This window comes from Vicia villosa, unplaced genomic scaffold, assembly GCF_029867415.1.
Source record: "Vicia villosa cultivar HV-30 ecotype Madison, WI unplaced genomic scaffold, Vvil1.0 ctg.000320F_1_1, whole genome shotgun sequence".
Taxonomy (NCBI): domain Eukaryota; kingdom Viridiplantae; phylum Streptophyta; class Magnoliopsida; order Fabales; family Fabaceae; genus Vicia; species Vicia villosa.
Window position 1 is genome coordinate 729510 of NW_026705142.1, and position 14462 is coordinate 743971.

General features: G+C 31.3%; 1 protein-coding gene across 1 annotated transcript; it reads left to right on the forward strand.

The window, feature by feature from the left end:
- On the forward strand, positions 1 to 4069 carry LOC131626716 (uncharacterized). The gene is made up of 5 exons (XM_058897550.1): positions 1 to 1783; positions 1882 to 2147; positions 2247 to 2915; positions 3007 to 3132; positions 3650 to 4069. Exons 1-5 carry the CDS (start codon positions 1 to 3, stop codon positions 4067 to 4069), a joined length of 3264 nt encoding a protein of 1087 aa, XP_058753533.1.
- Positions 4070 to 14462: the final 10393 nt, after the last annotated feature.

Consider the following 14462-nt stretch of genomic DNA (forward strand, 5'->3'; position numbering starts at 1 on the left):
ATGGACTCTGAGGCTTCTGATATGCTCAAAATTTGTGATGGCGGTCATAATGATGGCAACTTACATGATAAACGGCTCGCATCATGTAGTGGTAAACTTGAGGGTTCTGCTAAGAAGAGGCTGTTTGATAACAGTGATTCCTTGCATATTTCTATTAAGAAATCAAAGCTGTCGTTGTATGACGATCGCGATGAAGATGGTGATCCGTCGTCGGATATAACTAAAAGGCTTGGAAAATCTGTTGATACATCATTTTCCTTGTGGAAGAAAGATCTTGAATTTGTTGAAAAGTCATTTGCGGAATGTAAAAGGAAGAGGAGAGAAGAAGAGAAGAGATTAGAGTCTGTAAAGAGAGAGATTGAGGAGTGTAGCAGAGAGCTTGTAAATAAGAAGGCGCAATTTAGTTGTGTTAGAAGGATTAACGAAGTTCATAATAAACTGCAGGGGAAAATTGAAGGATGTGTTAAGGATTTTGTAGCGAAGGAAGCACAACTGTGTTTGATAGAGGACTTGATAGGAGAGCGCAAGCAAGAGCTTAGGGTAAAACAGATAGAACTTGGTCAAGTCGTGAATAACATTTCAAAAGAGAGGGAATTTGATAGACGACTTGAAAGCCAAATGAAGGGGCTGTTGGATGATTTGTTGTTAAAACAGAAGCATTTCGAAAGGCAAACCATGGAGCTTGAGTTAAAAGAGAAGGAAAATGAAAGTTGGGTGAAAGAGCATGAATCAAAAGCAAGAGAATATGAATGCCAAGTGAAGATGTTGTTGGATGATTTGGTATTAAAACAGAAGCATCTTGAAAGCCGAATCAAGGAGCTTGAGTCAAAAGAGAAGCAACGTGAAGGCATAGTGATGAAATGGGAATTAAAAGAGAGAGAATTTGATGGCGAAGTGAAGGAGCTGGAATCTAAAAAGAAGCATTTTGAAAGCCAAGTGGAAGAGTTCCAATCAAAAGAGAGACAATTGGAAGGAAAAGTTAGGGAAGTTGATTTTAGAGAGAAACTACTTGATGGTCGAGGGAAGGAGTTTGATTCGAAAGAGGCTGAATTCGAAGGCAGAGTGAAGGAGCTGGAATTAGAGAGGAAGCAACTTGATGGCCGAGTGAAGGAGTTTGATTCAAAAGAAGCTGAATTTGAAGGCCAGGTGAAGGAGATGGAATCAGAGAAGAAACAACTTAGTGGCCGAGTGGCGGAGTTTGATTCAAAAGAGGTTGAATTCGAAGGCCGGGTGAAGGAGCTAAAATTAGAGAAGAAGCAATTTGATGGTCGGGTGAAGGAATTTGATTCAAAAGAGGCTGAATTCGAAGGCCGGGTGAAGGAGTTGGATTCAGAGAAGAAGCAACTTGATGGCCGAGTGGCGGAGTTTGATTCAAAAGAGGATGAATTTGAAGGCCGTGTGAAGGAGCTGGAATTAGAAAAGAAGCATTTCGAAAGCCGACTGAAGGAGCTTGAGTTAAAAGAAAAGCAATTCAAAGAACAGATAAAAGAGTTCAAGTCAAAAGAAGAGGAGTTCAAAATTCAAGCGAAGGCGTTTGAATCAAAGAAGAAGGAATTTGAAAGTCAAGTTAAGGAGCTCAATTCAGAAGCGAAGCAATTTGAAAGCAAAATCGAGGACTTCAAATCAAAAGAGAAGCAATTTGAAAGGAAAGTTGAGGACTTCAAATCAAAAGAGGAGCTATTTGAGGATCGATGGAAAGCACTGGAGTCAAAAGAGAGACAATTTGAAGGACTAGTAAAAAATCCTGAATCAAAGCTGAATAAATATGGGGAAAAAGAATCAGGTAAATATTCTTATTTATCTACTTTGTTGAGATAATTTCATTTCAACTGTTTCATTTAATAATGGTGATAGTTTCAATAACCTGATCTAAATATGCAGCTACATCTTACATGGATGATGAATCAAGTCCTCCCATTGATGAAACAAGTTTGCAGTTGGTCTCCTGTGAGCAATCTGACATTCTAGCTAATCTGAGAGAATCATCGGATCCAGCAGAATTGAAGGAGCTGGAATTAGAAAAGAAGCATTTCGAGAGCCGACTGAAGGAGCCTGAGTTAAAAGAAAAGCAATTCAAAGAACAGATAAAAGAGTTCGAGTCAAAAGAAGAGGCTCCGGTACTAATGGCGACTTCATCCTTAGAAATGGTAAGTCTCTCTCTTCAATTTTATTAGAGTATATTTCAATTGAATCCTTTTAAGAGTAATATTGTTTGAAGTGTTTTTAATTTTGTACTTATTTTCTAGGATACTGAAGAAAATAGACAACCTGTAAAGCTCGGTGTCAGCTTATTGGCTCTTAGGAAACTTAATTTGAGTGAGGAAAAAAAAAACCTCATGCAGAACTCTGTATTTTATGATGTTATAAGCATACAAAATAACAAAGAGAGTTCGGCATTTTTTATTAAAATGTTCAGTGATGTTTACGAACCAACAAATAGAAGGTTTGTATTTAACAAAAACGTATCTTTTTCTTTCTGTGCCCACGAGGTGGCAGATGTGTTGGGTATTAACAATACCGGGGTTAATTTCACCGCCCCTGCTGCAAAAAATGTTCCTGAATTTGTTTATGACCTAATGAAAGGATGTGGTTTAGGTAGTTCTAGGATAATCTCTACAACAACCATTAAAAAGCTTTTGAGTCAAATGGATGTAAATGACGACGAAAGTAGATTTAATTTTAAGAAACTCTTATCTTATTTTTTGATCGAGATATTTTTAATACCCTCCCCGGATTCCAAGAAACCGCGTACGTCGGCCTGGGAAATGGTAGAAGATCTTGATGCATATGAAGAAGTGAACTGGGCTGAAGCAATCACTGATGACCTACATGTATCTTTTAATAAGCTCAAGAACGCAATGAAAACAGGGTTGGGAAAACAACATAAATTTAAAGGGTGTGCGCCAGTTTTCGAGGTAATTGTTAATTTCCATTTTTTTTATTAATATCTTATATTTCTCACGTGGTTTATTTTTTGCTAATCATATTTTACTTAACTAATGTTAGGCGGTTGTGTTTGAGAGAATACCTTCCTTAAAGCCAAAGCCATCGTCTTTTCCTTACCCGCCAATTCAAAAGTATGAGTCTAAAAGGAAGGATTGGAAACCGTTAGAAACTATCGAAGCCTACGAGGTATTTTTTTGCACTCTTATCATTGTATCAACTGTTCGATGAATACATTTTGTTCGGTACCTTATATGTATGTATAGTGATAGAGATCCGAGTATGAGAGATATGGGAAAATGGTTATGTGGTAAATAATGAGTGGGGTAGGCAGCTTAGTTGGCAAGTTTGTTATGCTTCTTAGGAGTATATAGAGTGAGGTGAGGGAGTGTGAGATTGTTATGGAAGTTTATAGTTTGTTTTGGACAATTGGCTTTTTGCCTTTGTAGGACATTAGGATATTCATCCTCTTGCATTTACCTTAGAAATAATACACTATTTCCATATTTGTGCATTTTAGTCCATTTCTTCTATATTCTGTAACTTGTGGTTTTTCAGGTTCCTAACATATAGGCCCAATCATCTTAGGCCTAAAAGAAAACTAGAACATCCTTTGAAATGTATAACCGCTCATTGAATAGAGCCACTGGTTCTGGTTAAGAATTGACATATTCTATTTATCAATTTTTTTCCTTTCATTTTTCAGATTATACCATGTCCATGGTGTGTGGCAGCCAAGACAGAGGAGAATAAAAGTTTGACGGAGGATGTGGCGGCCAAGACGGAGAAGAATGAAAGTTTGACGGAGAATGTGGCGGCCGAGATGGAGAAGAATGAAAGTTTGACGGTGGATGTGGCGGCCGAGACGGAAAAGAATGAAAGTTTGACGGAGGATGTGGCAGCCGAGACAGCAAAGAATGAAAGTTTGACGAAGGATGTGGCGGCCGAGACAGAAGAGAATGAAAGTTTGACTGGGAATGTTGCCTCTTTATCCTTGGGTGATGCACTTGCTCTGTCTCCACCTAAGCCTAAAAACCGAAGGAAGTTAGATCCGCCTCCACCTCAGCCTACAATACCAAGGAGGTCATTAAGAAAAAAGACAATACCTCCTGAGCTCAAAGACTAACTTTCTATTAATCTATTAATTGTCTTGAATATCCTTGGAACACTGCTTTCTGTCTCTTCTTGATGAGTACTTCATACCCCTAAATTCATAATTTTGTTTAAGGGGCTATTTTACATGTTTATTTATGTATTTAACTATGTTCATTTTGTAGTATTGTACTGGCTACAACAGAAACAATAGAAGCCTATAAGTATCACTTATTTTACTAGAGTCTCTAGACACATGCGTTTATGCACTTCATTTGTTTTAAAAAAAAACAGAAACAATTAGCTAATCTGAGAGAATCATCGGATCCAGCAGAATTGATTTTGGATATAATACGGAACCCCATTCATCCACTTTGATGAGAAAGGAGACAATGATGTGATTATTGATGACATATGTATCTATCTGCTAGAACAACTGATGAAAATCTCACCAGATATTAAACCTCGTGTAAGAGAAGAAGCATTGAAGCTAGCACTTGATTTGAAAGCAAACATGAAAGAAAATGTTGAGAATTCTTCGGTGGTTCTCGGTTTTCTACTGATTTTTTCAATTTATGGATTGGTGACTTCTTTCAACGAAGATGAAGTTTTGGAGCTTTTTGCATCTGTTGCTCAGCACAAGATAGCTTGGAAGCTGTTTAGAACCCTGAGTTTTGCAAATTAAGCTTCTGGTATGTTAATTTTATATCCTAATTGGAGAATGTTGAATCTTAGAACCATGTTCCTAATATGATTTGCAAGTATTTCACACCCGTTTTCAAAATTTGGTGTCTAATCCTATTTTGAATTATTTAGTCCAATCTGTATAGGATTTTTTGTTAACCATAATTTATTTGATGTCTGTTTTGATAAATTTTGATGAAGTGAAATTTTCTTGCAAATTGCAGATTTTGCTGAGAGACTTAACAGGAGGAAGCAATTTAATTCTGGTCTCAGGTGTGCATGTTACTTGGCTTAGAAGAATCAACTAGTATTGTGCTAAAAAACTTAATGTAAGGAAATGTGGTAATAGAAACATGCTAACATTAACACTACTTTTGTTGGGTACATATTTTGACTGGACTATGTTTCTAGCTCTTTCAAATATCTAAATGTAAAGAATGAAAAACCATGATAAATTTAATAGAATTATCTCTATTTCTTAGACTCTTTATCTTCTATTTCAATTTTTTAAAGGCTTAAATATTTTTGTATTCAAGTGTAACTTGACTGTTGATTTATTATTTTTCTAAGAAATGATGAATTCTATATTACTAAAGTTTTGATTGTATTAAGATATATTAAGTATATGATTGGTAATGAGTTTGGAACCTGTTTTCACATCCCAATCTAAAGAATGCACAAACCAAAGATGGATGAAGATGAAGAGATGGAATTCGGAGAGGAGAATGATTTTGTAGGTGGTGAGTTCTACTATCGAAAGCGTAAAGAGAAACAATCTCAAACCAAAGACGATGTTCTCTATGGAGTTTTTGCTGATTCCGAGGACGACGATCATGGTAACTATTCTAGTAGAAAGCAAAGGAAACATGACCTCACTAAACTGGTTATGAGTTGGGCTCCAGCCATTCTAATTCATATGATGGTTGACACGATGGAGATCTTCTTTGTATCATTGTTTGTGCTTAAATCCAAACTTTGATGAAGTTACAAAATGGTATTTGGGCTGGAAAGAACTTATTCCAAAAGAACTCTTGGCTAATGAAAGTATTCAAATATAACCTCAATTGCGGTCTTGATATGATGAAACATTCTGCTGAAGGTATGGAGGTGGTGCAACCTGGTTTGAAGGAGAAGGTAAGCTATATCAGGGTAAGTGAGCCGAGGAAATTTGAGACTCAGCAGAAAGCAGCAGCCTCTGCTCGATAACAGGCCGCTGCAAGCTTGGGCTCTGCTGTCAATTCAGATGGTGTGAATGAAATGAGTGCGAAGGAACTTATTGAGGCCTATGCTCGGGATCACGGTTTATTGTTCAAACTTAAACCTGGTAGAATGCACAACGGTCATCAAATATATGGTTTTCGCAATGTCAGCACTCAGCATAGTAATCGACTCTCTAAATCAAAAGGTCTATGCCAAAAATGAGGAAACATGGTCTTTAGAAACTCTTGAACGATTGCTAGAGTTACATAATATATGGTTCATTTTGTTTCAAAGGAAACCATTCATGTTAGTATTGAAATTTGAAGTTGCGCGTGTACTTGTTGCACTATTGTGTCCATGTAGTTATAAACATTGCAGCTCTCATGAAGCTCAAGGAAGCCATATTAAGAAATAATTACTCAAATGCAAAAGCTGACATGATTAATTTTGTGATTCCTTTGTTATCAGGAGCTCTATTCAAAAGAGAAGCAATTTGAAAATGCTGAATCATCGGATCCCGCAAAACTGACATTTTAGTTTTATATCCTAGTTTGAGAATGCTTAATCTTAGAACCATGTTTCAAAATTTGGTGTCTGATCCTATTTTGAACTTATTTAATGTCTGTTGTGATAACTGATAAGTTGTGATGAAGTGAAATTTTGTTGCAAATTATAGATTTTGCTGAGAAAACTTATGAGGAGGAAGCAATTCGATTCTGCTGTGCATGTTACTTGGCTTACAAGAATCAACTAGTTTTGTTCTAAAAACACTAATTTGAATTGAACTTCTAATATGTAACGTTTTAGTGTCAAAAAATTATTCTTTTAAATAAAAAATGCTTTAAAAGAATATAACTTTTTGAAAACAACATTAAATTATTTTGAAATTAGTTTTTTATTTTCTTTTGGCTTAATTTTATTCATCTAAATGTCTAAATGTTGTTTTCTTCGAGGTGTTTCAATTATTCTATTCTATACAATAATTGATTGTTATTCCTTAATCTACATACAATAATTGACTTTTTTTAAATTAATGTGATATTAAAAATTTGAAATTTCGTTTTTTACTCTTTGGAATCAATAATTATTTATTGATCCTTAGTCTTCCTCTACCCATGAGTGTCACATCAACATTTATCAAATCTTAATTGCAATAGCTATCTATCAATCGAGATTATAACTCTACAGTTAAACCATGTGCAATGGGTGTGTTTAGTTGAACTCAACATGCAAAATCTCTTCCAATGGGTGTTTAGAGTAGTGTTGAGTGTGAGGTGGAAGAGAGAGGTGTTGAGAAAACTCAACACAATTGAGGCTGACGCAGGGGGGCATGTGGCAGCTTCTGATTGGCTGGCCAAATTTTTATCCATTTAATACTTTGAACTCAATTATTTCGTTGCAAATTATCTTTTTTTATTTTTTTATTTTTTACCAAAATTCATGATTTTTTTCTCTATAAATAGAGACTTGGTTCATTTGATTTGGACACAGAAAAAAAAACCAAGTTTTTCACAATCTTAATCTTATTATTATCTTTCTATTAGTGTTTACGTTACTTGTGTGTTGTATTTTAATTTAATTTAATATGATTTGTATTGTATCCAATTATTTAAATAAATTTTGTTTTTATTACAAAAAATTAAAAAATAAATTGTTAAGTATTTATTATTTTAATTTAATTTTAATCGATAATTGTAATTTTATGTAATTATAAAAATAAAAATAAATTTTAAATAAGAATATGAAAATAAAAAGTGGTGGGGTAGGGTGTTGAGTGAAAAACCATTGGAGAAGGTAAAAGTTGAATGAGTGTTGAGTTATTAGGTGGAAGAGAGAGAAAATGATGTGGAGTGTTGAGTGTTGTAATGTTATATTAAAAAAAATCAACTTATCATTATTTACTATATTATTTACTGTTAAGTTCGATCCAAATTTTAACTCAAATATATCCATCAATTCAAATTCTAGCTCTACATTTAAGTCATATTAAAAATTTAAAAATTTCTTTTTTTACTATTCACTTTGCTCTTATATTACAATAGTTTTTTTTATTAAGATTTTAAAATTTCTTTTTTCACTATTCACTTTTTCCCATCTCCATTTCTATGGAGTTCAAATTTTAAAAATACTTTTATATTTTTAATTAAAATTATGACACTAATATTTCGTTATTTAAAAAAAAAATACATATTTTATATAAAAACAAATTATGACCGCATCAATAAAAAAAAGTAGCTAATATTTTTATAAAAAATAATAATAAATACTAACAGAACTTATTACTAAGCTTTCAATAATTGATTATTACTAATTGATTATTTGTGAGTGACAAATTTATAACTAGTAATTTATTAATTGAATAAAAAAACATATTATCAATAGAAAGTAAAATGAATTTGAAAAGTAATTATCATAAGTACAATGAATAAAAGAGGATACTTGCTTATTGTGATGATGATGAGAACAAATGAGAGATGAATGAATGAGACAGACATTATTGAAAAAAGAAAAGAAAGAGAAAGTGTATACATTATGTATTATGGATTGAGTGTATTTTTTTAGGATTGAGTATTTGGGTAGTAAAAGAATACATTATACAATAAAATATAAATATAAAATGATTCACTAATGACTCTTCATTTCTAATATATTAATATTTTTTTATGTAAAATTATATATTATATATAATATACTCCTTCCGTTTTTTATTATAAGTCGTTTTGGAAAAAAAATTTGTATTCAAATATAAGTCGTTTTACAATTCCAATGAATAATTAATGCTATTTTTCCTATTATATCCTTAAATATTTATTATTCTCTCTCATTTCAATTATATAAATTTATCTTCCACATGTCATTAATAAAGGATAATTTTATAAAAACCTTCATAATTTCTCATTTTCATACAACAATTATTATTTTTCTTAAACTGTGTGAAAAGTCTAAAACGACTTATAATAAAAAACGGATGGAGTAATATATAAAATATACTCCATCCGTTTTTTATTATAAGTCGTTTTGGAAAAAATTTTGTATTTAAATATAAGTCGCTTTACAATTCCAATGAATAATTAATGCTACTTTTCCTATTATATCCTTAAATATTTATTATTCTCTCTCATTTCAATTATATAAATTTATCTTCCATATGTCATTAATGAATGATAACTTTGTAAAAACCTTCATAATTTCTCATTTTCATACAACAATTATTATTTTTCTTAAACTGTGTGAAAAGTCTAAAACGACTTATAATAAAAAACGGAGGGAGTAAAAGTTAAGTAATATAGTCGAAGTAGAAAATTGACGGGATGAATGTTATTTTCCCAATCTCCATCTCAAAGTGTCATTGGAGGAACTTTTTCCTCCATTTCCATTCTTGCGGAGTTTTTATTTAAAGTGATTAAACAACTATTTTCATATATTTAATGTCAATTTCATTGTATTAATATCTGTAATCATTATAAACATTAGGATAAGAAGTAATAAATGATCTTTACTCACATTTTTATTTATTTTAAAAACAGTTTTAATTAAATATATCTAATTATTAAGTCACTCAAATTAATTTATTCATTTATTAAAAGTAAATGACATTATGATGCCAAATAATATAACTCAATTCAATATTAACATTTCAAATGCACGTGATTTACTAGAAATAAAATAAAAAAAATAAAAAAAATTATAAAATGTGAAGAACATCATAAAATAAACAAAAAGAAACACATCATAAAATAAATAAATAAATATCATATTCCAAATAAATAAATAAATAAAAAGAATATATTTCTAAAATGTGAAGAACATGCACCTTATGCAGAAGGTATTTAAAAGCAACCGAAAATGAAAATGGAAAATAATAATATGTAACGTCTCAATTGTTTTTAATATGGTTTAAAAAGTTGAATTTCTTTTTAGTCATAAATAACACTATTAATGATTTCCTTTTCTAAATAATATTAATGGATTAAAATGATACATTTAATGATCCTAAACCAGTGCCCTGCCCCTGGGGCACTGGTTAGCATTCCCCTTTTTTAAAAACAAACTACTCTATGCACTCTATTTTATTAAATAACTTCAAATTAAAGTAAATAAATTCATACAACATGCTGAAAACGATGATAGTTCATCATCAAATGTATTTATTGAAGTTAAAAAAATCCATATATATTCTAAATGATAATATCATGTTCACCATCAAATAACAAATGCAACCAAAATATACTCCTCATCATGAAATTAAGGTCACCATCATTTACGATTTGAATCTCCAAAATGATGATATTATGTTCAGCATTAAATTATAGATACAGTCACACAACCAGTTCACCATTAAATTCTATATACAATCAAAATCAATTCATCATCTTAAAACAAACACATACTCCCTCCGTTCCAAAATATTAAAGAAAAAAAAAAACACATTTATTAAGAAAAAATAAAAACACAATAATTTGGATGATGATTTTTTGAATTTTTCTTGTAATAATTGTCTTAGGAAGATGTAGATACAATTCTAATTGATTGTTGGTTATAGAAAAAAAAAAGAGAAAATAAATTAAATGCAATTTGTATTTAATTCCACCTTAAAAAGATGAAGTTAATTTTTCCTCTCTTATATTTTGGGACTATAAAAATGTATTTTTTTCTCTTGTAATTTAGGACGCAGGGAGTACTTTTTTTAAAACAACAGAGAATATCATTAATAAAAGAAAAAGTTACAAGGACAAGAGCAAAAGCAAGGCCCTTTAATTACAAAGCTAAAATTTAGGAGTGTCTTGCTTGTCAAACAAAAAGTCCTTAAACAATCGAGGATGTAAACTATCGAACCAAGAGGAATCTTTGGTTTAAAATCCAAGGTTAGCCAAGAAATTAGCGCTAAAATTGACTTCACGATAGATGTGTATAATTATGAAGTTCACATTTAAAGTATACGCATAACAATTGAGCCAACGAGATTTGATATTCCACGGGACGAGATTAGAATTAGAGAAATCATTCACCACCAAAACACAACATGTTTCAAGCCATAACTTAAGCCAGTTACGTTCCTTAGCTTTCTTAATAGCTAAAATAGCTGCCAACAGCTCCGCAGAAACGGAATTCCCCTCATTAAAATAAGCGCAAAAGCTTCTCATATGACTGGTCCTGTCGTTTCTAAAAATGCCTCCACAAGAACTTGTCATGGGAGAATCTTTCGCGAGATCATCGATATTACACTTAATCCATCCCACGGGGAGAAGAGACTAAAGAACCTTAATACTCTTTAGAGGCAAGCGAGGGTGCAGCTCAATATCAAAAGCCTAGAGCACGAAAAAGCTGGACAGATCCGAATTGGAAAGCTTGAAATTGTTGCTGCCTATAATCTTAACAAGTGAAGAAATAACCGGCCTGCAATATTCCCAAGTGATTATTCTATTCTCAAACCTAGCCAAATTTTTAGCCTTCCAAATTTGATGAAACATAGTGGCGAAACAAGAGGAAATAAACACATACTTAGAATGTAAGATATTAAATTTATTCTTAATTTAAATAGATCAAATTAAATTTAATATAAACAGTTAAATTGAAGACGATCTTATACTTGTAGAAATTTATATTTCTGATATTGCTCATACCATCTATCTACTCTATAATTATTAACTTGTGTAACTTTAGTTTGATTTGGGTTTTTGAAATAGACTAACTTGGCAATTCTTGCACATAAAACTCAAACTAAAAATTAAACAAAGCAAAGAAAAGCAAAATTATAGTTCTGTATGATGCTTCAAGCTACAAGAAGATCGAACATACAATTACATGTACAACTTTGAATTTCATTAAAGAATGCCTAAAAAACATGGAATTTGGCTTTTCTTAATGTCATTTTACACATCACTAGTAAAAGATCAGTGTGGGTTTAATGTGATGAGGAGTAGTAATTCAGAAGCATACATGAATTGATAACATTTGAGAACAACATATTTATAGTTTATAATTGATAGATTGAACTATAGTCAAAATGCATCAAAATTTAAAAGCTAGGAAATTATTAATATACTTAGTATAAAAATAAAACAGAAGTTGAATTATGTTCAAAAGTACACATAACAAAACTATGTTCGATGCTTCTGTTTAGCCAAGAACATGAACATTAGATATGAGAATAAATTGCAATCTTCTTGATGCAATCAACATATACATGTTTGTTGTATGACACAAATTGTTATAGGTGAAAAACAGACTCGATTTTGCTTGCATTTTTTTGCAGAGTGAGCCTATATTTGAGACTGACACTCATATTATGTCTACTCATCCCGCTTTGTTTTTCTTGTCTACCCCACCCCCGTTATTTTTGTGTGTATGGATTAATGGTAAGGGCATGATTTTTTTCAAGTTTTAGGCTTTAGCGAGCAATGCATGTTGGACTCGTCCCATCCTCACTCTTTTTTTTTTTTTTGCAAGAAAGAAAAAGATTCTACGCCCGCACCTTCTATTATGCCGGCCTTGTTCCGTCCCATTTTTCTGGACTTTTGTTGGACAGACCTAAAGATGGCGGACATGTCTTTTTGTCAACCCTTACAAATTGTGAAAAATATTTTATAGGTGACACACGTTTTCCTCAAATTTTAAATAATGGCTTACTTTTGTCGTACTTATATAATGAAACACATATATTAATTTAACTGTAGAATTTTCAATTAGTCTTAACTATTTGAAAAATTACACACTTTTTGCACGGAGATTTTTAAATTGTTTAAAAAGATATAATATACATTGATTCACATGAAAGTTGCTTACAAAAAAATTTAAATGTTGGTGTATTATGTTATAATTTGTTCTGATTTAAGACAAAAAATTAAGAAAAAACAAATAAGTAATTGTAGTTTGACCAAATAATTTTGAACATTAATCCACATTATTTTGGTGAAGTTTTAAATTTTAATAAATGATAAATTTTTGTTTTTCATAACAAATTTGTGTAATTACCGATCATAATGGTCTCATATTTTTGATTTGTAGAATTTTTTATTTTAAATGCTAACATTTTATTATTTATAAAAAAAATTAATATTTTTTTTATAAAATAAAATTTTAATATCAATTTTTTTTTTTGGTTACAAGGAGGGCCGAAGCCCGAAGACAAGAAAACTACACACACAAACCTAGTGGTGGAGGCACCCTAGCATCCTCCTCAAGCAACCTAACAATGCAATATAAAGCAACATCAAAAAGCATCACATCATGGTGAATCCCACAACCCATACTCGCAAGCACATCCACACATTTATTCGTCTCCTTGTATGAGTGACAAATAAATACCTCTTCCAAATCATCAATGAAGCTATAGATTCAATTAATAAACGAAAGACTCTCTATTATACTAGAACACCTCCACCCAATAGCTTTAAGAACCTTAGTGGAATCAACATTAATATTCACTTTCAACATGCCCCTATCATGAATTAAGTTGATGTCTTCATATAAACCTCAAAACTCTATTATAAAAACATTACAGCTATCCAAAAACTTCGCAAACCCAATTATCATCTCCCCACTATCGTTCCTAATTACTCCCCCCCCCCCCCCCAATTAATAACTCCATCCATGTTCAATTTCATCCAACCCCTCTTCAGCGGGCACCAAGAAATTTGTTGAAACACTCTAGGATGCTCCATGATGACCATATTCATTTGAATTGCCTCCGCATAATCCGACACCTTTTGTCCAATATGTGCACCAAGATCGAACAGTCTCTGATACCCATCAATATGATCTTCTTATTGCGCCACATCCATAATAAACTAAAACTCGTAGCCCAAAATCCAAAAACACTTCCAATGGTGAATCCATAAAATATTAATCATTAATTATATAAATTCATAAAATATTAAATTGAAATCATAAATAAAAATTGTGTAATTGGGACTATTGAAAATTTTCTAAATTAACCTTTAGTCCTTGAAAATTATAATTTACCCTAAATAAATAAAAAAATTGCAACATTACCATATATATTTAAAAAAGAGACTTAACATTATCATGAGTTTTTCTTTTTTTTTTTTGAAAAAAACTTAATGCATTTGAAACGATTATAATTTAGATTTTGATAAGCCCTAATTCCTTTGAATACATAATCAGATTTAAAATTTAATAAACTTAATACCTTTGAATCCATTATAACATTAGGGTCATGCTAACGAGTGTTCCAGGGGTACTGGTTAAGAATTCCAAATATATAAAATATTCTTTAAATAAATCAATTATTTAAACTTGCAATGCATTGAATACAAGTGTTTTTAAGAAAAACATACCTTTTATTTCTCATGATAGTCAATTATTTTAATTTTCACTACATTTAATAAAAGTGTTTAATAAACAAAATATATCATTTTAAACTCTTAACCAGTGCCCCCGGGGCACTCGTTAGCATTACCCTTTAAAAAAATATAGCATAGAATATAATAGTTATATGATAGATATATTCTTTGAAAAAAATTGTTCTAAATCAATAAACCAAACTAAATCAAACTAAACAAATTAGTTTAATTTGGTTT